The following is a 23,176-nucleotide window of genomic DNA, read 5'->3' on the forward strand; positions in this document are numbered from 1 at the left end:
TACAGTGTAGACATTGTTAATGTTGTAAATGACTATTGTAGCTGGAAACAGCATGTTTTTTATGGAATATCTACATACAGTGGGGCAAAAAAGTATTTAGTCAGCCACCAATTGTGCAAGTTCTCCCAATTAAAAAGATGAGAGAGGCCTGTAATTTTCATCATAGGTACACTTCAACTATAACAGACAAAATGAGAAAAAATAATCCAGAAAGTCACATTGTAGGATTTTTTATTAATTAATTTGCAAATTATGGTGGAAAATAAGTATTTGGTCAATAACAAAAGTTTATCTCAATACTTTGTTATATACCCTTTGTTGGCAATGACAGAAGTCAAACGTTTTCTGTAAGTCTTCACAAGGTTTTCACACACTACTGTTGCTGGTATTTTGGCCCATTCCTCCATGCAGATCTCCTCTAGAGCAGTGATGTTTTGGGGCTGTTGCTGGGCAACACAGACTTTCAACTCCCTCCAAAGATTTTCTATGGGGTTGAGATCTGGAGACTGGCTAGGCCACTCCAGGACCTTGAAATGCTTCTTACGAAGCCACTCCTTCGTTGCCCGGGCGGTGTGTTTGGGATCATTGTCATGCTGAAAAATGCCCTTGCTGATGGAAGGAGGTTTTCACTCAAAATCTCACGATACATGGCCCCATTCATTCTTTACTTGACACGGATCAGTCGTCCTGGTCCCTTTGCAGAAAAACAGCCCCAAAGCATAATGTTTCCACCCCATGCTTCACAGTAGGTATTGTGTTCTTTGGATGTAACTCAGCATTCTTTGTCCTTCAAACACGACGAGTTGAGTTTTTACCAAAAAGTTATATTTTGGTTTAATCTGACCATATGACCTTCTCCCAATCTTCTTCTGGATCATCCAAATGCTCTCTTCAGACGGGCCTGGACATGTACTGGCTTAAGCAGGGGGACATGTCTGGCACTGAAGGATTTGAGTCCCTGGCGGCGTAGTGTGTTACTGATGGTAGGCTGTGTTACTTTGGTCCCAGCTCTCTGCAGGTCATTCACTAGGTCCCCCCGTGTGGTTCTGGGATTTTTGCTCACCGTTCTTGTGATAATTTTGACTCCACGGGGTGAGATCTTGCGAGGAGCCCCAGATCGAGGGAGATTATCAGTGGTCTTGTATGTCTTCCATTTCCTAATAATTGCTCCCACAGTTGATTTCTTCAAACCAAGCTGCTTACCTATTGCAGATTCAGTCTTCCCAACCTGGTGCAGGTCTACAATTTTGTTTCTGGTGTCCTTTGACAGCTCTTTGGTCTTGGCCATAGTGGAGTTTGGAGTGTGACTGTTTGAGGTTGTGGACAGGTGTCTTTTACACTGATAACAAGTTCAAACAGGTGCCATTAATACAGGTAACGAGTGGAGGACAGAGGAGCCTCTTAAAGAAGAACTTACAGGTCTGTGAGAGCCAGAAATCTTGCTTGTTTGTAGGTGACCAAATACTTATTTTCCACCATAATTTGCAAATAAATTCATTAAAAATCCTACAATGTGATTTTCTGTTTTTTTTCTTCTCATTTTGTCTGTCATAGTTGAAGTGTACCTATGATGAAAATTACAGGCCTCTCTCATCTTTTTAAGTGGGAGAACTTGCACAATTGGTGGCTGACTAAATACTTTTTTTGCCCCACTGTATGTTAACATAAGCAAAAGTGAAATAAACAAAAATTAACAGTAAACATTACACTCACAGAAGCTCTCTCTCTCTCCAGTGTCTTAGAGAGTCCCAGCAGGCTAGAAGAGGAGCATCGTCTCATTGCTCGCTATGCAGCGCGCCTTGCAGCAGAGGCAGGCAACTCCACAGTGAGTAGTGAGTGTGTGTGCGTGCACGTGTGCATGTGTATAGGCTGCCCCAGGGTGGTATTCTGTCAGCCTTTATTTATCCACTTCTTATTATGTAACTGCAGAATGTCAATGAACAGAACAATCCTCTCTGCACCCAGAACCAAAGCAGATTATGTTAAGGCTGTCACCAGACACTAACATAATCATTACCCACAGTGTACTGTCACCAGACACTAACATAATCATTACCCACAGTGTACTGTCACCAGACACTAACATAATCATTACCCACAGTGTACTGTCACCAGACACTAACATAATCATTACCCACAGTGTACTGTCACCAGACACTAACATAATCATTACCCACAGTGTACTGTCACCAGACACTAACATAATCATTACCCACAGTGTAGTTTATCAATGTGAAAGATTAAATAAAAGTGCAGGTTGGCTGACATGGCCCCAGATGTTAGAATAGTCACTCTAAAGTCTAAAGCACAGCACACAGGACTTTTACTTCTGGGCAGTAGATCATGTTTGATGTGTTTCTCTTTTATCCGCTCAGTTTTGTTAACTCTGTTTTTAATGTGTAATTTTGTCTTTTAGCAATGTCCTCCAACCGATCTGAGTTTCAACTTCGATACCAACAAACAACAGAGGCAGCTAATAGCAGAACTAGAAAACAAAAACAGGTGGGAATGTATTTGACTGTCATTTTATGAAGAAACATTAAGCATTTTTTTTTAAACTGTACTAAATATTTTCTCTATTAGTTAATCAGATTTATTGTATGCTCATAATTTAAGAATTTTGTGAATTATAAGTAAATAGAGTTCAGTTTATGTTGGTGACAGGGATCTGCTTTCAGAAAGTCATTTTCGGGCAGATTTGAAATCCCCAGTTTGTTGTGTCTTCTGGTCCCTCAGAGAGATCCTCCAGGAGATCCAGAGGTTACGTCTGGAACATGAGCAGGCCTCCCAGCCCACCCCAGAGAAGGCCCAGCAAAACCCCACACTGCTGGCTGAACTCAGGCTCCTTAGGTACCACATATCCAGCTATATTACCCACCTACACTGTATCTTATAGGAGAGATCATTACCCACCTAAATATAATAGGAGAGATCATTACCCACCTACACTGTATCTTATAGGAGAGATCATTACCCACCTAAATATAATAGAAGGGATCACTACCCACCTAAATCTAATAGGAGAGATCACTACCCACCTAAATCTAATAGGAGAGATCATTACCCACCTACAGTATATCTTATAGGAGAGATCATTACCCACATACATCTGATAGGAGAAATCGTTAACTACCTATATCTAAAGGGAGATATCATTGCCCACCTTTATCTAATGGGAGAGATCATTACCCACCTAAATCTAATAGGAGAGATCATTACCCACCTAAATCTAATAGGAGAGTTACTTACCCTCCTAAATCTAATAGGAGAGATCATTACCCACCTACACTGTATCTTATAGGAGAGATCATTACCCACATACACTGTATCTTATAGGAGAGATCATTACCCACATACAGTATATCTAATAGGAGAGATCATTACCCACATACAGTATATCTAAAGGGAGAGATCATTACCCACATACAGTATATCTAATAGGAGAGATCATTACCCACATATCTAAATTGAGAGATCATTACCCGCCTAAATCTAATAGGAAAGATCATTACCCACCTAAATCTAATAGGAGAGATCATTACCCACCTTCATCTAATAGGAAAGATCATTACCAACATATCTAAATTGAGAGATCATTACCCGCCTAAATCTAATAGGAGAGATCATTACCCACCTAAATCTAAATGGAGAGATCATTACCCACCTTCATCTAATAGGAGAGATCATTACCCATTTATATCTAAAAGGAGAGATCATTACCCATCTTTATTTAATAGGAGAGATCATTACCCACATATCTAAAAGGAGAGATAATTTCCTACCTATATCTAAAGTGAGAGATCATTACCTACCCACCTACAGTATATCTTATAGGAGAGATCATTACCCACCTGCATCTAATAGGAGAGCTCATTACCCACCTATATCTAAAGGGAGAGATAATTTCCCACCTTCATCTAATAGGAGAGATCATTACCCATTTATATCTAAAAGGAGAGATCATTACCCATCTTTATTTAATAGGAGAGATCATTACCCACTTATATCTAAAAGGATAGATAATTTCCTACCTATATCTAAAGGGAGAGATCATTACCCACCTACAGTATATCTTATTGGAGAGATCATTACCCACCTATATTTAATAGGAGAGCTCATTACCCACCTATATCTAAAGGGAGAGATCATTACCCATCTTTATTTAATAGGAGAGATCATTACCCACATATCTAAAGGGAGAGATCATTACCCATCTTTATTTAATAGGAGAGATCATTACCCACCTATATCTAAAGGGAGAGATCATTACCCACCTATATTTAATAGGAGAGCTCATTACCCACCTATATCTAAAGGGAGAGATCATTACCCATCTTTATTTAATAGGAGAGATCATTACCCACTTATATCTAAAAGGAGAGATCATTTCCTACCTATATCTAAAGGGAGAGATCATTTCCCACTTTCATCTAATAGGAGAGATCATTACCCACCTATATTTAATAGGAGAGATCATTACCCACCTATATCTAATAGGAAAAATCATTACCCACCTATATCTAATAGGAGAGATCATTACCCACCTACAGTGCATTCGGAAAGTATTCAGGAAATTTATTAAAATAAGAAACTGAAATATCACCTTTACATAAGTTTTCAGACCCTTTACTCAATACTTTGTTGATGCACCTTTGGCAGCGATTACAGCCTAGAGTCTTCTTGGGTATGACGCTACAAGCTTGGAACACCTGTGTTTGGGCAGTTTCTCCCATTCTTCTCTGCAGATCCTCTCAAGCTCTGTCAGGTGTGGATGTGGAGCGTCAATGCACAGCTATTTTCAGGTCTCTCCAGAGATGTTCGAACGGGTTCAAGTCCGGGCTCTGGCTGGGCCACTCAAGGATATTCAGAGACTTTTCCCAGAAGCCACTCTTGCGTTGTCTTGTCTGTGTGCTTAAGGTTGTTCTCCTGTTGGAAGGTGAACCGTCGCCCTGTCTGAGGTCCTGAGCGCTTAGGAGCAGGTTTTCAAAGGATCTCTCTGTACTTTGCTCTGTTCATCTTTCCCTCGATCCTGACTAGTCTCCCAGTCCCTGCCGCTGGGAAAAACATCCGCACAGCATGATGCTGCCTCCATCATGCTTCACCATAGGGATGGTGCCAGGTTTCCTCCAGATGTGACCCTTGGCATTCAGGCCAATGAGTTCAATCTTGGTTTCATCAGACCAGAGAATCTTGTTTCTAATGGGCTGAGAGTCCTTTAGGTGCCTTTTAGCAAACTCAAAGGGATGTCATGTGCCTTTTTCTGAGGAGTGGCTTCCATCTGTCCACTCTACCAAAAAGGCATGATTGGTGGAGTGTGGCAGAGATGGTTGTCCTTCTGGAAGATTCTCCCATCTTTACAGAGGAAATCTGGAGCTCTGTTAGAGTGACTATTGGGTTCTTGGTCATCTCCCTGACCAAGGCCCTTCTCCCCTGATTGCTCAGTTTTGCTGGGCGGCCAGCTCTACGAAGAGCCTTGGTGGTTCCAAACGTCTTCCATTTAAGAATGATGGAGGCCACTGTGTTCTTGGGGACCTTCAATGCTGCAGACATGTTTTGGTACTCTTCCCCAGGTCTGCGCCTCGACACAATCCTGTCTCTGAGTTCTATGGACAATTTCTTTGACATCATGGCTTGGTTTTTGCTCTGACATGTACTGTCAACTGTGGGGCCTTGGATAGACAGGTGGGTGCCTTCCCAAATCATGTCCAATCAATTGAATTTACCACAGGTGGACTCCAATCAAGTTGTAGAAACATCTCAAGGATGATCAATGGAAACAGAATACACCTGTGCTCAATTTCGAGTCTCATAGCAAAGGGTCTGAATACTTATGTAAATAAGGAATTTGTGTTTTTGATTTGTAATACATTTGCAAATAATTATAAAAACCTGTTTTTGCTTTGTCATTATGGGGTATTGTGTATAGATTGATGAGAAAACATATGTAATTTAATCCATTTTATAATAAGGCTGTAACGTAACAAAATGTGGAAAAAGTGAAGGGGTCAGAATACTTCCCGAATGCACTGTAAATCTTCCTGCTATAGCTACTGTGTGTCTATAGCTACTGTGTGTCTATAGCTACTGTGTGTCTATAGCTACTGTGTGTATATAGCTACTGTGTGTCTATAGCTACTGTGTCTCTATAGCTACTGTGTGTCTATAGCTACTGTGTGTCTATAGCTACTGTGTCTCTATAGCTACTGTGTGTCTATAGCTACTGTGTCTCTATAGCTACTGTGTGTCTATAGCTACTGTGTGTCTATAGCTACTGTGTGTCTATAGCTACTGTGTCTCTATAGCTACTGTGTGTCTATAGCTACTGTGTGTCTATAGCTACTGTGTGTCTATAGCTACTGTGTGTCTATAGCTACTGTGTGTCTATAGCTACTGTGTCTCTATAGCTACTGTGTGTCTAGCTGTGTGTCTATAGCTACTGTGTGTCTATAGCTACTGTGTGTCTAGCTGTGTGTCTATAGCTACTGTGTGTCTATAGCTACTGTGTGTCTAGCTGTGTCTCTATAGCTACTGTGTGTCTATAGCTACTGTGTGTCTAGCTGTGTGTCTATAGCTACTGTGTGTCTATAGCTACTGTGTGTCTAGCTGTGTGTCTATAGCTACTGTGTGTCTATAGCTACTGTGTGTCTATAGCTACTGTGTGTCTAGCTGTGTGTCTATAGCTACTGTGTGTCTATAGCTACTGTGTGTCTAGCTGTGTGTCTATAGCTACTGTGTGTCTATAGCTACTGTGTGTCTAGCTGTGTCTCTATAGCTACTGTGTGTCTATAGCTACTGTGTGTCTAGCTGTGTGTCTATAGCTACTGTGTGTCTAGCTGTGTCTCTATAGCTACTGTGTCTCTATTGCTACTGTGTGTCTAGCTGTGTGTCTATAGCTACTGTGTGTCTATAGCTACTGTGTGTCTAGCTGTGTGTCTAGCTACTGTGTGTCTATAGCTACTGTGTGTCTATAGCTACTGTGTGTCTATAGCTACTGTGTCTCTATAGCTACTGTGTGTCTATAGCTACTGTGTGTCTATAGCTACTGTGTCTCTATAGCTACTGTGTGTCTATAGCTACTGTGTCTCTATAGCTACTGTGTGTCTATAGCTACTGTGTGTCTATAGCTACTGTGTCTCTATAGCTACTGTGTGTCTATAGCTACTGTGTGTCTAGCTGTGTGTCTATAGCTACTGTGTCTCTATAGCAACTGTGTCTCTATAGCTACTGTGTGTCTATAGCTACTGTGTCTCTATAGCTACTGTGTGTCTATAGCTACTGTGTCTCTATAGCTACTGTGTGTCTATAGCTACTGTGTGTCTAGCTGTGTGTCTATAGCTACTGTGTCTCTATAGCTACTGTGTGTCTATAGCTACTGTGTCTCTATAGCTACTGTGTGTCTAGTTGTGTGTCTATAGCTACTGTGTCTCTATAGCTATATATCACTCCAGTGATATATGGGGGGGGGGGGGCAGAGCTGTTGGTTGGGGTAGTCAGGTGGAAAGCATGGCCAGCCGTAGAGAAATACTTATTGAAGTTCTCGATTATCGTGGATTTATCAGTGGTGACAGTGTTTCCTAGTCTCAGTGCAGTGGGCAGCTGGGAGGAGGTACTCTTATTCTCCATGGACTTTACAGTGTCCCAAAACATATTGGAATTAGTGCTGCAGGATGCAAATTTCTGTTTGAAAAAGCTAGCCTTTGCTTTCCTAACTGACTGTGTATTGGTTCCTGACTTCCCTGAAAAGTTGCATAGAGGGACTATTTGACGCTAGGGCAGTCCGCCACAGGGTGTTTTTGTGCTGGTCAGGGGCAGTCAAGTCTGGAGTGAACCAAGGGCTGTATCTGTTCTTTAGTTCTACATTTTTACCCATCTATACCCATCTATGCCTCTAAAACAAATGTGTTATAAATGCTCATCACATGTTTATATACTCTTTATAAACTCAGAACTAATCATTTATAAAGTATGCATTAATGTAAAGTGTTAACTCTCTATGCCTTCATCAGCCCTTTAACAGTACTAACAGCCAGTGGATTCAGGGCTGAGACTCCCAAAGGTTACTCCTCTCAATGTAACCTTTTGGTAGCCACAGGCACTTTCACTGATTGATTGACAATCTGGCTATAATATCTGTCTGCATTGTAGCCTACAGCTCTGCATTGTAGCCTACAGCTCTGCATTGTAGCCTACAGCTCTGTATTGTAGCCTATAGCTCTGCGTTGTAGCCTATAGCTCTGTATTGTAGCCTATAGCTCTGCATTGTAGCCTATAGCTCTGCATTATAGCCTATTGCTCTGTATTGTAGCCTGTAGCCTATAGCTCTGTATTGTAGCCTATAGCTCTGTATTGTAGCCTATAGCTCTGCATTGTAGCCTATAGCTCTGTTTTGTAGCCTATTGCTCTGTATTGTAGCCTATTGCTCTGTATTGTAGCCTATTGCTCTGCATTGTAGCCTATAGCTCTGTATTGTAGCCTATAGCTCTGTATTATAGCCTATAGCTCTGCATTGTAGCCTATAGCTCTGTATTGTAGCCTATAGCTCTGTATTGTAGCCTATAGCTCTGTATTGTAGCCTATAGCTCTGCATTGTAGCCTATAGCTCTGCATTGTAGCCTATAGCTCTGTATTGTAGCCTATAGCTCTGCATTGTAGCCTATAGCTCTGCATTGTAGCCTATAGCTCTGCATTGTAGCCTATAGCTCTGCATTGTAGCCTATAGCTCTGTATTGTAGCCTATAGCTCTGCATTGTAGCCTATAGCTCTGTATTGTAGCCTATAGCTCTGCATTGTAGCCTATAGCTCTGCATTGTAGCCTATAGCTCTGCATTGTAGCCTATAGCTCTGTATTGTAGCCTATAGCTCTGCATTGTAGCCTATAGCTCTGCATTGTAGCCTATAGCCTATAGCGCTGTATTGTAGCCTATAGCTCTGCATTGTAGCCTATAGCTCTGTATTGTAGCCTATAGCTCTGCATTGTAGCCTATAGCTCTGCATTGTAGCCTATAGCTCTGCATTGTAGCCTATAGCGCTGTATTGTAGCCTATAGCTCTGTATTGTAGCCTATAGCTCTGTATTGTAGCCTATAGCTCTGCATTGTAGCCTATAGCTCTGCATTGTAGCCTATAGCTCTGTATTGTAGCCTATAGCTCTGCATTGTAGCCTATAGCTCTGCATTGTAGCCTATAGCTCTGCATTGTAGCCTATAGCTCTGCATTGTAGCCTATAGCTCTGTATTGTAGCCTATAGCTCTGCATTGTAGCCTATAGCTCTGCATTGTAGCCTATAGCTCTGCATTGTAGCCTATAGCTCTGCATTGTAGCCTATAGCTCTGTATTGTAGCCTATAGCTCTGCATTGTAGCCTATAGCTCTGTATTGTAGCCTATAGCTCTGCATTGTAGCCTATAGCTCTGCATTGTTGTAGCCTATAGCTCTGCATTGTAGCCTATAGCTCTGTATTGTAGCCTATAGCTCTGCATTGTAGCCTATAGCTCTGCATTGTAGCCTATAGCTCTGCATTGTAGCCTATAGCCTATAGCGCTGTATTGTAGCCTATAGCTCTGCCTATTCTGTTGTAGCCTATAGCTCTGCATTGTAGCCTATAGCTCTGCATTGTAGCCTATAGCTCTGCATTGTAGCCTATAGCTCTGCATTGTAGCCTATAGCTCTGTATTGTAGCCTATAGCTCTGTATTGTAGCCTATAGCTCTGTATTGTAGCCTATAGCTCTGCATTGTAGCCTATAGCTCTGCATTGTAGCCTATAGCTCTGCATTGTAGCCTATAGCTCTGCATTGTAGCCTATAGCTCTGCATTGTAGCCTATAGCTCTGCATTGTAGCCTATAGCTCTGCATTGTAGCCTATAGCTCTGCATTGTAGCCTATAGCTCTGCATTGTAGCCTATAGCTCTGTATTGTAGCCTATAGCTCTGCATTGTAGCCTATAGCTCTGCATTGTAGCCTATAGCTCTGTATTGTAGCCTATAGCTCTGCATTGTAGCCTATAGCTCTGCATTGTAGCCTATAGCTCTGCATTGTAGCCTATAGCCTATAGCGCTGTATTGTAGCCTATAGCTCTGCATTGTAGCCTATAGCTCTGTATTGTAGCCTATAGCTCTGCATTGTAGCCTATAGCTCTGCATTGTAGCCTATAGCTCTGCATTGTAGCCTATAGCGCTGTATTGTAGCCTGTAGCTCTGCTCTGCATTGTTTCGGTGCCCGATGGACCTGTTCAATCATCTCATCACATTAAAAGTGATCTTGACAGTGGTGTGTTGTCTCTTTGTGTTACCCTGGAATGTGACCAGGCTCAGAGAAGAGACTATGTAGTGCCATGGTTGGTAACCCTGGTCCTGGACTGCTGCAGGCGCTTCATGTTTGTGGTTTAACTGACCTGGAAGACCAGGTGTGTTGAATTTAGGCAATCACTGAACTGATCAATTAGCTCGGTTGGTCAGGTGTGGTGCCTAGTTGGAAGAAAATCCTGCAGGACCTGTGGCACTCCAGGAACAGGGTTGTCTCACCCAGAGGTAGTGTAACCAGGCTCAGAGAAGAGACTGTGTCTGTGTAGTGGTGTGATATTAGGAAAGACATGGACAAGGGACTGAACAATGTCTTCCATCATCACCACTCAGCGTCTGCAGTCTGCACTCAGGGACGCCACCTAACGGTAGACAGTTGGGACTTCTCAGGCCAAGGACGGATCATTGTTCATGTGGAAGGCAACCCTAGGGAGCCTAGTGACTGACAGACTTTCAGGCTTTCACCTTTCAGGAGGCAATAGAGACTAACAGCTGTTGTGTGTGTGTGTGTGTGTGTGTGTGTGTGTGTGTGTGTGTGTGTGTGTGTGTGTGTGTGTGTGTGTGTGTGTGATTGTGTGACAACAGGCACAGGAAGGATGAGCTGGAGAGGCGCATGTCAGCCCTACAGGAGAGCAGACGGGAACTGATGGTCCAGCTAGAGGGTCTGATGAGGTTACTGAAGGTAGGAGAGGACTCTGACAGCCAGATTATTATAAACACTAGCTGATACACTATCTGTTTCTTGTTCTTCAGACTTTTATATACTGATGCTGTCATTTTTTACTATATAGTTAGTAGTATATCAAATTGATATATAGTATATAAAATCAAATGTTATTGGTCACATACACATGGTTAGCAGATGTTAATGTGAGTGTAGGGAAATGCTTTTGAGAGAGAGTGCAGTTATCAACCTCTGTCATTATTGCATTTTATGCCATCTGGTATTCGTTAACATCAACCATGAATTTGTTCCAACTGTTTAGAACGTGTTGGACACTGCATTGATTGTAGTTGACAGTTGCTCTCCCTCAGGGTCCATTGATTGTAGTTGACAGTTGCTCTCCCTCAGGGCCCATTGATTGTAGTTGACAGTTGCTCTCCCTCAGGGTCCATTGATTGTAGTTGACAGTTGCTCTCCCTCAGGGCCCATTGATTGTAGTTGACAGTTGCTCTCCCTCAGGGCCCATTGATTGTAGTTGACAGTTGCTCTCCCTCAGGGTCCATTGATTGTAGTTGACAGTTGCTCTCCCTCAGGGTCCATTGATTGTAGTTGACAGTTGCTCTCCCTCAGGGTCCATTGATTGTATTTGACAGTTGCTCTCCCTCAGGGCCCATTGATTGTAGTTGACAGTTGCTCTCCCTCAGGGTCCATTGATTGTAGTTGACAGTTGCTCTCCCTCAGGGTCCATTGATTGTAGTTGACAGTTGCTCTCCCTCAGGGTCCATTGATTGTAGTTGACAGTTGCTCTCCCTCAGGGTCCATTGATTGTAGTTGACAGTTGCTCTCCCTCAGGGCCCATTGATTGTAGTTGACAGTTGCTCCCCCTCAGGGTCCATTGATTGTAGTTGACAGTTGCTCTCCCTCAGGCCCCATTGATTGTAGTTGACAGTTGCTCTCCCTCAGGGTCCATTGATTGTATTTGACAGTTGCTGTCCCTCAGGGCCCATTGATTGTAGTTGACAGTTGCTCTCCCTCAGGGTCCATTGATTGTAGTTGACAGTTGCTCTCCCTCAGGGTCCATTGATTGTAGTTGACAGTTGCTCTCCCTCAGGGTCCATTGATTGTAGTTGACAGTTGCTCCCCCTCAGGGTCCATTGATTGTAGTTGACAGTTGCTCTCCCTCAGGGTCCATTGATTGTAGTTGACAGTTGCTCTCCCTCAGGGCCCATTGATTGTAGTTGACAGTTGCTCTCCTCAGGGTCCATTGATTGTAGTTGACAGTTGCTCTCCCTCAGGGTCCATTGATTGTAGTTGACAGTTGCTCTCCTCAGGGTCCATTGATTGTAGTTGACAGTTGCTCTCCTCGGGGTCCATTGATTGTAGTTGACAGTTGCTCTCCCTCAGGGTCCATTGATTGTAGTTGACAGTTGCTCTCCCTCAGGGTCCATTGATTGTAGTTGACAGTTGCTCTCCCTCAGGGCCCATTGATTGTAGTTGACAGTTGCTCCCCCTCAGGGTCCATTGATTGTAGTTGACAGTTGCTCTCCCTCAGGGCCCATTGATTGTAGTTGACAGTTGCTCTCCCTCAGGCCCCATTGATTGTAGTTGACAGTTGCTCTCCCTCAGGGTCCATTGATTGTATTTGACAGTTGCTCTCCCTCAGGGCCCATTGATTGTAGTTGACAGTTGCTCTCCCTCCGGGTCCATTGATTGTAGTTGACAGTTGCTCTCCCTCCGGGTCCATTGATTGTAGTTGACAGTTGCTCTCCCTCCGGGTCCATTGATTGTAGTTGACAGTTGCTCTCCCTCAGGGCCCATTGATTGTAGTTGACAGTTGCTCTCCCTCAGGGTCCATTGGTTAACTTGTAGAAACCTGTCTTTCCTGTCCTGATATTGAAGCTCCTGACTCTTTGCCACTGTTTTATCTTTTTCTCTCTCTCTTTCTGTCACTTTTTCTCTCTTTCTGTCTTGCGCTCTCTCTCTTTCTGTCACTTTCTTGCTTCTCTTTCTCTCTCGTTCTCGGCCTGTACCTCTCTGTCATTTCTCTCTCCCTCACTGCTCATGCTTTCTATCACTGCTTACCATTGACTGACTGATAGGATGAGGAGCAGAAGCAGGCAGTAAGTGTGTCTCTCTTAAGTTTACATTAAGGAAGCAGTAGTGGCAGCGCCAGACCCAGTCACCCAGTCACTCTCTAACCATAATATTACATGTCCCACTACTGTCCACTCTTAATGCACATGTTGATATGTCTCCGATGGATTGTGTTTAAGGAACTTCCAGTAGCAGCAGTTTTTATGGACATATTATGTTATGCACTTGCACTGGTCGGTTTGAGGCAGCACTGTTTTCCTACAGAGATTTGGCACAGTACTTTTATAGGTGGCTTATTTGTCACATCATGCAGGACCTGGACCAGACTGGCTCTAAGCCATACAGTCGTGGACCCCCGGGCAGGCTGGCTCTAAGCCATACAGTCGTGGACCTGGCCTCAAACGCTATTCGAAATCTTTCAAATACATTCAGCGTTTGCTCAAGCCTGCCTGGAGTGCAAGATAGGCGGGGTTTGATATTTTGGGACTATTCTAATGGTCCATTTAAGCTAAGCAGGCTCAATCAAGCACAGATGCAGTATTTTAAATTATTTGAATAGTGTTTGAACCCGGGTCTGCTCCTAGGCCCTGCACAGTGTCCCTTTCTCCAGACCGAACAGTACAGTCTCTCCTTAATTGCTACAGGCAGGCTCACACATGGGTCTCATTAGATTTCAGAGCAGTAAAGATGCTGTAATAGACGGAGTGTATGTTCGGAGGGGGGGGGGGGATATTCTGTAATACCGGCATTGCACACAAGGGGCGCTATAAACCCCACTGAGCCTTTGTAATCTGAAGGTTAGCAATGCTAACAAGTACATGTAAAATCCCATAGCATTCTCTATCTAAATGCTAACAAGCGCATTGCGGACATTTTATAGTCTCTAAGCAGCTCCGTCTTGTTCTAAGTTGAGCTTGAGGTGGTGAGCCGACATCCAAGCTGAGATATCTGCCAGGCACGCAGAGATGCATTTCGTCACATGGGTGTCAGAAAAGGAAATGGGAAAGGAGAAAAGTAGTTGTGTCATCCGCATAGCAATTATAGGAGAAACCATGTGAGGATATGACGAGCCGAGTGACTTGGTGTATAGAGAGAAGAGGAGAGGGCCTAGAACTGAGCCCTGAGGGACACCATTAGTGAGAGTACGTGGTGCAGACACAGATCCTTTCCACGTCACTTGATAGTGGCCCGCCAGGTGGGATGCAATCCAAGAGTCTGCAGTCTGAGACACTCATCCCTGAGAGGGTGGAGAGAAGGATCTGATGGTTCATACTGTGGTTCATGGTGTCAAAGGCAGCAGATAGATGTAAGAGGATGGGAACAGAGGAGAGAGAGTCAGCTTTGGCAGTGCGGAGAGCCTCCGGGACACAGATGAGAGCAGTGACCCATCTTATAGCCTGACTGGTTAGGGTCAAGAAGATCGTTCTGAGAGAGATAACGAGAGAGTTGATCAGAGACAACACGCTCAAGTGTTTTGGAAAGAAAAGAAAGCAGGGATACAGGTCTATAGGTTTTGACATCAAATGAGTCGAGTGTTGGTTTCTTGAGGAGCGGAGCGACTCAGGCCATTTTGTCAGAGGGGACGTCAGAGGTCAGAGGGGACGCGGGGACGCAGCCAGTGGTCAGGGAGGGGACGCAGCGGGGAGAGGGGACGCAGCCAGTGGTCAGGGATGAGTCGATGAGGGAAGTGAGGGATGGGAGAAGGTCTCCAGAGAGGGTCTGGAGAAGGGAGGAGGGGATGGAGGGGATGTAGTCGAGCGAGCAGGTTGTCGGGCGGCCAGACCTCACTAGTCACAGGATTTTCCACTGGATGTCATAAGGTGAATGCACCAAGTTGTAAGTCGCTCTGGATAAGAGCGTCTGCTAAATGACTTAAATGTAAATGTAAGGATTTCATCTGGAGAGAGAGAGGGGAGAAAGAGGTCAAGGCGTAGGGTAGTTCTGTGTGAGTGAGACCAGTGGACTCAATAGTCTAAGTGAATGAGGAGCGGACTGTCATCAACCTTCTTTTCAAAGTGGTTGACAAAGTCGTCTGCAGAGAGGGGGGGTGGAGCATTAAGGAGGGAGGAAAAGGTAGAAAATAGTTTCCTAGGGTTAGAGGCAGAAGTTTGAAATGTAGAGTGATAGAAAGTGGCATTAGCAGTGGATTCAGAGGAAGAGAAGGTAAAGAGGAATCAGTGAAAGGATGATAGGTCCTCCAGAAGTTTTGTTTTCCTCTATTTTCGCTCAGCTGCCCTGTTCTGTAAGCTCGCAATGAGTCACTCAGCCACGAAGCAAGAGGGGAGGGCCGAGCCAGCCCGGGAGGACATGGGGTAGTGTGAGTCAAAGGATGCGGAAAGGAAGGAGAGTAGGGTCGAAGAGGCTGAATCAGTACACAGGAGAGAAAAGGATTTAGAAGGGAGAGATGATAGGTTAGAAGAGGAGAGAGTACTGGGAGAGACAGAACGAAGATTGCAATGGCACATGGCCATCTGGGTAGGGGCTGAGAGGGTTGGAGGAAAGAGAGACAGAAAAGGAAACAAAAGTAGTGATCCTCGACCTTGACGGCGGTTGCAGTGAGATTAGTAAACGGCCAGCATCTAGTAGAGATGAGGTCAAGCATATTGCCTTGTGAGTTGGAGGGGATTGGGAAAGGGTGACATCAAAAGGCAAGGAGGGGAATGAGAGAGTTGCAAATAAATGAATCGAAGGGAGAGGTCGGGAGGTAGAAGTCGCCCAGTAAAAGAGTGGTGAGCCATCATCAGGAAATAAGTTTATGAAAGTGTTAAACTCATTGAGGAAGTCTCCAAGGGCACCTGGTGGGCGATAGATGACAACAAGCTTGAGTGGACAAGTGACAGTGACCGCATGGAATTAAAATGAGGAGATGGACAGGTGAGAGAGTAGATGGACAGGTGAGAGAGTAGATGGACAGGTGAGAGAGTAGATGGACAGGTGAGAGGGAGAAAAGACCACATCTCCAGTTAGGAGAAATGAGTAGCCCTGTGCCACCACCGCGCCGACCAGATGCTCTTGGACTATGAGAGAAAACGTAGTCAGGTGAAGGGAGAGCAGCTCTGAAGGGCATCATAGGCTTAGATTATCTCAGTGTTCTTTTTTTAATTTGTAATTTTTTTTACCCCCTTTTATCCCCAATTTTCGTGGTATCCAATTGTTTGTAATTACTATCTTGTCTCATCGCTACAACTCCCATACGGGCTCGGGAGAGGTCAAAAGCCATGCTTCTTAACACAGCGCGCCTCCAACCCGGAAGCCAGTCGCACCAATGTGTCGGAGGAAACACCGTGCACCTGGCTACCTTGGTTAGAACGCACTGCGCCCGGTCCGCCACAGGAGTCGCTGGTGCGCGATGAGACAAGGATATCCCTACCGGCCAAACCCTCCCTAACCCAGATGACGCCAGGCCAATTGTGTGTCGCCCCACGGACCTCCCGGTCTGCGACAGAGCCGGCCGCTATCACTGCGATGCAGTGCCCTAGACCACTGCGCCACACGCGAGGCATCTCAGCGTTCTTAACTGTAGATCAACAGTTCCAAATGCTGCAAAACATTTTTTTTCATAAAATAAAAAAATCACCTGGTCCTGATGAACTAGACCCCCGCCTCCTACATCTAGCTGCAGACATCATTGCTCCCCCTTAACATGTATTTTTAACTTCACACTTGATGTTAAGGAAATCCCCAAGTTATGGAAATCTGCTTTTGTACTCCCTCTTCTGAAAGGTGGAGATCCTTCGCTACTTGACAAATATCGACCCATATCAAAATTGTCTGTACTGTCAAAGGTACTGGAGTCCTTAGTTAGTAGGCAGCTAAAGGTCTACTTCCAAGAATACAACATCTTAAATGATATGCAATCAGGTTTTAGGTCTGGCCAGCAACATTGGTTTTAAATTACATCCAATGTGCTCTTGATAAGAAGTTACATTGTGTGTCTGTTTTTGTTGATTTGTCGAAGGCTTTTGACACCGTGGACCATGCTGTGTTAGTGCAAAGGTTAAAATGTTGTGGAATTACTGGTCATGCTCTAGATTGGTTTATAAATTACCTATCAAATCGTACACAATGTGTAATGGTGGAATCTGAGTCCGTAGTGGTGTGCTCAGGTGTTCTGCAAGGTTCTATTTTGGGCCCACTGTTGTTCATTTTGTATATCAACAACATTGGGGATCTTATTGAAACAGCGGATGTTCATTTTTATGCAGATGATACTGTTCTTTATTCAAGTGGTAGTAGTTTATCTTTAGCTTTTGAAAATGCCCAAAGAGCATTTAACATCATACAACAGAATCTGTATGATTTAAAGCTGATTCTAAATTCGGGTAAAACAAAATGCATGGTATTTTCAAATGCCAGGCATGTTACAAATCATGTCATTGCTGGGCATGCTATACATACTGTACATGCTATACATACTGTACATACTATACATACTATACATACTATACATACTATAGAGCAAGTTAAAGTGTACAAATATTTGGGTGTGTGGGTTGATGATAAGCTGAGCTTCACTGTGCATGTAGAGAACTTGATAAGGAAGCTCAAGCTGAAAATAGGATTTTATTACCGGCATAAGGCTTGTTTTTCTTTTGAGGCCAGGAAGGAGCTGGTACGATGTACATTACTGGCGGTTTTAGATTTTAGTGATGTTATATATATATATATATATATATATTTGCAGGCCTCAGCCACTACCCTGAGAGCACTTGATTCAGTGTATCATGCAGCCCTTAGGTTCATTACAAATCAGAAACGTCTAACACATCATTGTGATCTCTACCTGGCTGTTGGCTGGTCGTCATTGACCTTGCGTAGGCTTAAACACTGGTATACACTGATTTATAAGGCCATATTGGGTAAAATGCCATTTTATCTCTGTTCTTTTTTAGTCAGGTCAGTAAATAAATATCAATTACGGTCCCATTCTGATTTGCTTCTAACAGTACCAAAAATTAGAACAGGACATGGTACAAATAGTTTGTTACTTAGCTCCGTGGTCCTGGAATTCTCTCCTGAACATTTTAAAATGTGATGATCTAGTTTCGTTGGTGGAGTTTACACTTGATCGATGAATATATCATAGAAGTGTGTAATTGTTTTTAGGCCAGCTGTTTTTAGTCAATACGTTTGTGTTTTTAATGTACAATGTTTTTGTTGTACTGTATGTGTGTTTATAGTTTAGTTTAATGTTGTGTTAGTGTATGTAGGTTGTGTTGTCTGAAACGTTGTCACCTCTGCTGCTATTGGACCAGGTCTCTCTTGGAAAAGAGTTGTTATCTCAATGAGAAAAAACCTGTATAAATAAAGGTAAAATAAAAAGAATGAGGGTTGCAGTCAAGGAGTGGGGAGCTCACAAGAGTGAACTACTCACAAAGCTCCGGTCTCTCGTCATTGTGTGTTTCTAAACAAACACCACTTGACTGGGAACTACTGGTAAGCTTCATAATGAAAAATTATGTGACAGGTGAAACGAAGAACGCAATCTTCTTTCTCTCTTAACGTATTGCACAAGTTGACTGCAGGTATTTACTTAAAAAGTAACTACAAATATTATTATTATTTTTTTTTTAACTTAAAATAAAATATTTTACTTCTTCATAGTTTCAACGGTATTGAAAAACCATCCTGTGGCTATTTCCAAATACCCCGGTAGACGGTATATTTGGCATACTGGCCAAGCTGTGTGTGTGTTTTGTTAGCAAAGATAACAGGTGGTGGTCTAGGCCTCTTCTACTCCTAACCTATGGTAATATTGGTATGTGTCCTAACCTATGGTAATATTGGTATGTGTCTTAACCTATGGTAATATTGGTATGTGTCTTAACCTATGGTAATATTGGTATGTGTCCTAACCTATGGTAATATTGGTATGTGTCCTAACCTATGGTAATATTGGTATGTGTCCTAACCTATGGTAATATTGGTATGTGTCCTAACCTATGGTAATATTGGTATGTGTCCTAACCTATGGTAATATTGGTATGTGTCCTAACCTATGGTAATATTGGTATGTGTCCTAACCTATGGTAATATTGGTATGTGTCCTAACCTATGGTAATACTGGTATGTGTCCTAACCTATGGTAATACTGGTATGTGTCCTAACCTATGGTAATACTGGTATGTGTCCTAACCTATGGTAATACTGGTATGTGTCCTAACCTATGGTAATATTGGTATGTGTCCTAACCTATGGTAATATTGGTATGTGTCCTAACCTATGGTAATATTGGTATGTGTCCTAACCTATGGTAATATTGGTATGTGTCCTAACCTATGGTAATATTGGTATGTGTCCTAACCTATGGTAATATTGGTATGTGTCCTAACCTATGGTAATATTGGTATGTGTCCTAACCTATGGTAATATTGGTATGTGTCCTAACCTATGTAATATTGGTATGTGTCCTAACCTATGGTAATATTGGTATGTGTCCTAACCTATGGTAATATTGGTATGTGTCCTAACCTATGGTAATACTGGTATGTGTCCTAACCTATGGTAATATTGGTATGTGTCCTAACCTATGGTAATATTGGTATGTGTCCTAACCTATGGTAATACTGGTATGTGTCCTAACCTATGGTAATATTGGTATGTGTCCTAACCTATGGTAATATTGGTGTGTTTCTATAGTTTGTTTCCTAACCGGTGGTGATGTTGGCATGTTATCAGGCCCAGACAGGAGGCTCAACCCAGTCCTCCCCCAGCCACGGGGCAGTCTGCTCCATGCCCATGCCGATCCGCTCCACCTCAGCTGGGTCCACCCCCACCCACACACCCCAGGACTGCCTGGCCGGGTTGGGGGGCGACGTGCTGGAGGCCTTCGCTCAGGGTGAGTCCTGGACCTTTGCCCAACGGGAAAAACAGTGCAAAACTAGTTGAAATGACATCAGTTTCTGGTTGAAAAGGCATCATGATGTCATTTCAACTCGCTTTCTCCACTGGACAATGTCCTCCTTTAGATCCAGTACATCTGTTGTTAGTTATCCATTTTCTGACCTTGTTTGAGTCAAGGACAACACAACATTTTGATCTGTGATTGAGCTGTGACAAATTCGATTAAAGTGCATTCCAAATGCAAAAATAGTAGCCACGAAATACCATGTACAGTTTGAAGTTGGAAGTTTACATACACCTTAGCCAAATACATTTAAACTGGGTTTTTTACCATTCCTGACATTTAATCCTAGTAAAAAATCCCTGTCTTAGGTCAGTTAGGATCACCACTTTATTTTAAGAATGTGAAATGTCAGAATAATAGTTGAGAGAATTATTTATTTCAGCTTTTATTTCTTTCATCACATTCCCAGTGGGTCAGACGTTTACATACACTCAATTAGTATTTGGTAGCATTGCCTTTAAATTTTTTAACTTGGGTCAAACGTTTCGGGTAGCCTTTCACAAGCTTCCCACAATAAGTTGGGTGAATTTTGTCCCATTCCTCCTGACAGAGCTGGTGTAACTGAGTCAGGTTTGTAGGCCTCCTTGTTCGCACATGCTTTTTCAGTTCTGCCCACAAATGTTCTATAGGATTGAGGTTAGGGCTTTGTGATGGCCACTCCAATACATTGACTTTGTTGTCCTTAAGCCATTTTGCTACAACTTTGGAAGAATGCTTGTCCAGAATTGAATTGTCCATTTGGAAGACCCATTTGTGACCAAGCTTTAACTTCCTGATCCACATAATTTTCCATCCTCATTATGTCATCTTTTGTGAAGTGCACCAGTCCCTCCTGTAGCAAAGCACCCCCACAGCATGATGCTGCCAACCCCGTGCTTCACGGTTGGGATGGTGTTCTTTGGCTTGCAAGCATCCCCCTTTTTTCTCCAAACATAACGATGGTCATTATGGCCAAAACAGTTCTATTTTTGTTTCATCAGACCAGAGGACATTTCTCCAAAAATTATGATCTTTGTCCCCATGGGCAATTGCAAACTGTAGTCTGGCTTTTTTATGACGGCCTTTCAGGTTATGTCGATATAGGACTCGTTTTTACTGTGGATATAGATACTTTTGTACCTGTTTCCTCCAGCATCTACACAAGGCCCTTTGCTGTTGTTCTGGGATTGATTTGCACTTTTCACACCAAAGTACGTTCATCTGTAGGAGACAGAACGCATCTCCTTCCTGAGCGGTATGACGGCTGCGTGGTCCCATGGTGTTTATACTTGCGTACTATTGTTTGTACAGATGAACGTGGTACTTTTAGGTGGTTGGAAATTGCTCCCAAGGATGAACCAGACTTGTGGAGGTCTACAATTTTTTTTCTGGAGTCTTGGCTGATTTCTTTAGATTTTCCCATGATGTCAAGCAAAGAGGCACTGAGTTTGAAGTTAGGCCTTGAAATTCATCCACAGGTACACCTCCAATTGACCCAAATTATGTAAATTAGCCTATCAGAAGCTTCTAAAGCCATGACATAATTTTCTGGAATTTTCCAAGCTGTTTAAAGGCACAGTCAACTTAGTGTATGTAAACTTCTGACCCACTGGAATTGTGATACACTGAATTATAAGTGAAATAATATGTCTGTAAACAATTGTTGTGAAAAATACTTGTCATGCACAAAGTAGATGTCTGAACCGACTTGCTAAAACTATAGTTTGTTAACAAGAAATTTGTGGAGTAGTTGAAACACAGGTTTTAATGACTCCAACCTAAGTTTATGTGAACTTCTGACTTCAACTGTAAGTCACTGACTATTTTCATTGACTGTGTCCTCTGTGTTTCAGGTGTACCTAGAAATCTTCGTAATGATCTGTTGGTCGCTGCAGATTCAATCACAAACACCATGTCATCACTTGTCAAAGAACTCCACTCAGGTTAGTTGAGAGGCACATGACTGCTATGTTGCCTGTGATTGGTTGATAACTCTCTGGGACTGAAGTTCTATTCTCTTTAATAAAGTAGATGATGCTGCAGAGGAAGAGGACAACCAGATGAGGAATGGAGGCCTAAGGGACAGGCGTGAGGAGGACAACCAGATGAGGAACGGAGGCCTAAGGGACAGGCGTGAGGAGGACAACCAGATGAGGAACGGAGGCCTAAGGGACAGGCGTGAGGAGGACAACCAGATGAGGAACGGAGGCCTAAGGGACAGGCGTGAGGAGGACAACCAGATGAGGAACGGAGGCCTAAGGGACAGGCGTGAGGAGGACAACCAGATGATGAACGGAGGCCCAAGGGACAGGGCAGAGGATGAGGACAACCAGGTGAGGAACGGAGGCCCAAGGGACAGGGCAGAGGATGAGGACAACCAGGTGAGGAACGGAGGCCTAAGGCACAGGGCAGAGGATGAGGACAACCAGGTGAGGAACAGAGGCCTAAGGGACAGGGCAGAGGATGAGGACAACCAGGTGAGGAACGGAGGCCTAAGGCATAGGGCAGAGGATGAGGACAACCAGGTGAGGAACGGAGACCCAAGGGACAGGGCAGAGGATGAGGACAACCAGGTGAGGAACAGAGGCCTAAGGGACAGGGCAGAGGATGAGGACAACCAGGTGAGGAACAGAGGCCTAAGGGACAGGGCAGAGGATGAGGACAACCAGGTGAGGAACGGAGGCCTAAGGCATAGGGCAGAGGATGAGGACAACCAGGTGAGGAACAGAGGCCTAAGGGACAGGGCAGAGGATGAGGACAACCAGGTGAGGAACAGAGGCCTAAGGGACAGGGCAGAGGATGAGGACAACCAGGTGAGGAACAGAGGCCTAAGGGACAGGGCAGAGGATGAGGACAACCAGGTGAGGAACAGAGGCCTAAGGGACAGGGAAGAGGATGAGGACAACCAGGTGAGGAACGAAAGCATAAGGCACAGGGCAGAGGATAAGGACAACCAGGTGAGGAACAGAGGCCTAAGGGACAGGGCAGAGGATGAGGACAACCAGGTGAGGAACGAAAGCCTAAGGCACAGGGCAGAGGATGAGGACAACCAGGTGAGGAACAGAGGCCTAAGGGACAGGGCAGAGGATGAGGACAACCAGGTGAGGAACGGAAGCCTAAGGCACAGGGCAGAGGATGAGGACAACCAGGTGAGGAACAGAGGCCTAAGGGATAGGGCAGAGGATGAGGACAACCAGGTGAGGAACAGAGGCCTAAGGGACAGGGCAGAGGATGA

General features: G+C 43.8%; 1 protein-coding gene across 6 annotated transcripts in view; it reads left to right on the plus strand.

Moving 5' to 3' along the window:
* Positions 1–23,176, plus strand: part of LOC115138739 (dystrobrevin beta-like) — a 62,433-nt gene that overhangs the window by 30,812 nt on the left and 8,445 nt on the right. For 4 of the 6 annotated variants that reach the window (XM_065025826.1, XM_065025825.1, XM_065025830.1 and 1 more), the window contains 7 exons: positions 1,735–1,825; positions 2,417–2,502; positions 2,737–2,850; positions 10,883–10,979; positions 19,734–19,893; positions 21,795–21,884; positions 21,970–22,322. In XM_065025826.1, coding sequence (XP_064881898.1) covers positions 1,735–1,825; positions 2,417–2,502; positions 2,737–2,850; positions 10,883–10,979; positions 19,734–19,893; positions 21,795–21,884; positions 21,970–22,322 — 991 coding nt within the window. The remainder of the gene's footprint in view (positions 1–1,734; positions 1,826–2,416; positions 2,503–2,736; positions 2,851–10,882; positions 10,980–19,733; positions 19,894–21,794; positions 21,885–21,969; positions 22,323–23,176) is intronic. The other 2 variants (XM_065025829.1, XM_065025828.1) reach the window with 2 other exon arrangements.

The sequence above is a fragment of the Oncorhynchus nerka genome, linkage group LG12 (genome assembly GCF_034236695.1).
Source record: "Oncorhynchus nerka isolate Pitt River linkage group LG12, Oner_Uvic_2.0, whole genome shotgun sequence".
Classification (NCBI taxonomy): Eukaryota; Metazoa; Chordata; class Actinopteri; order Salmoniformes; family Salmonidae; genus Oncorhynchus; species Oncorhynchus nerka.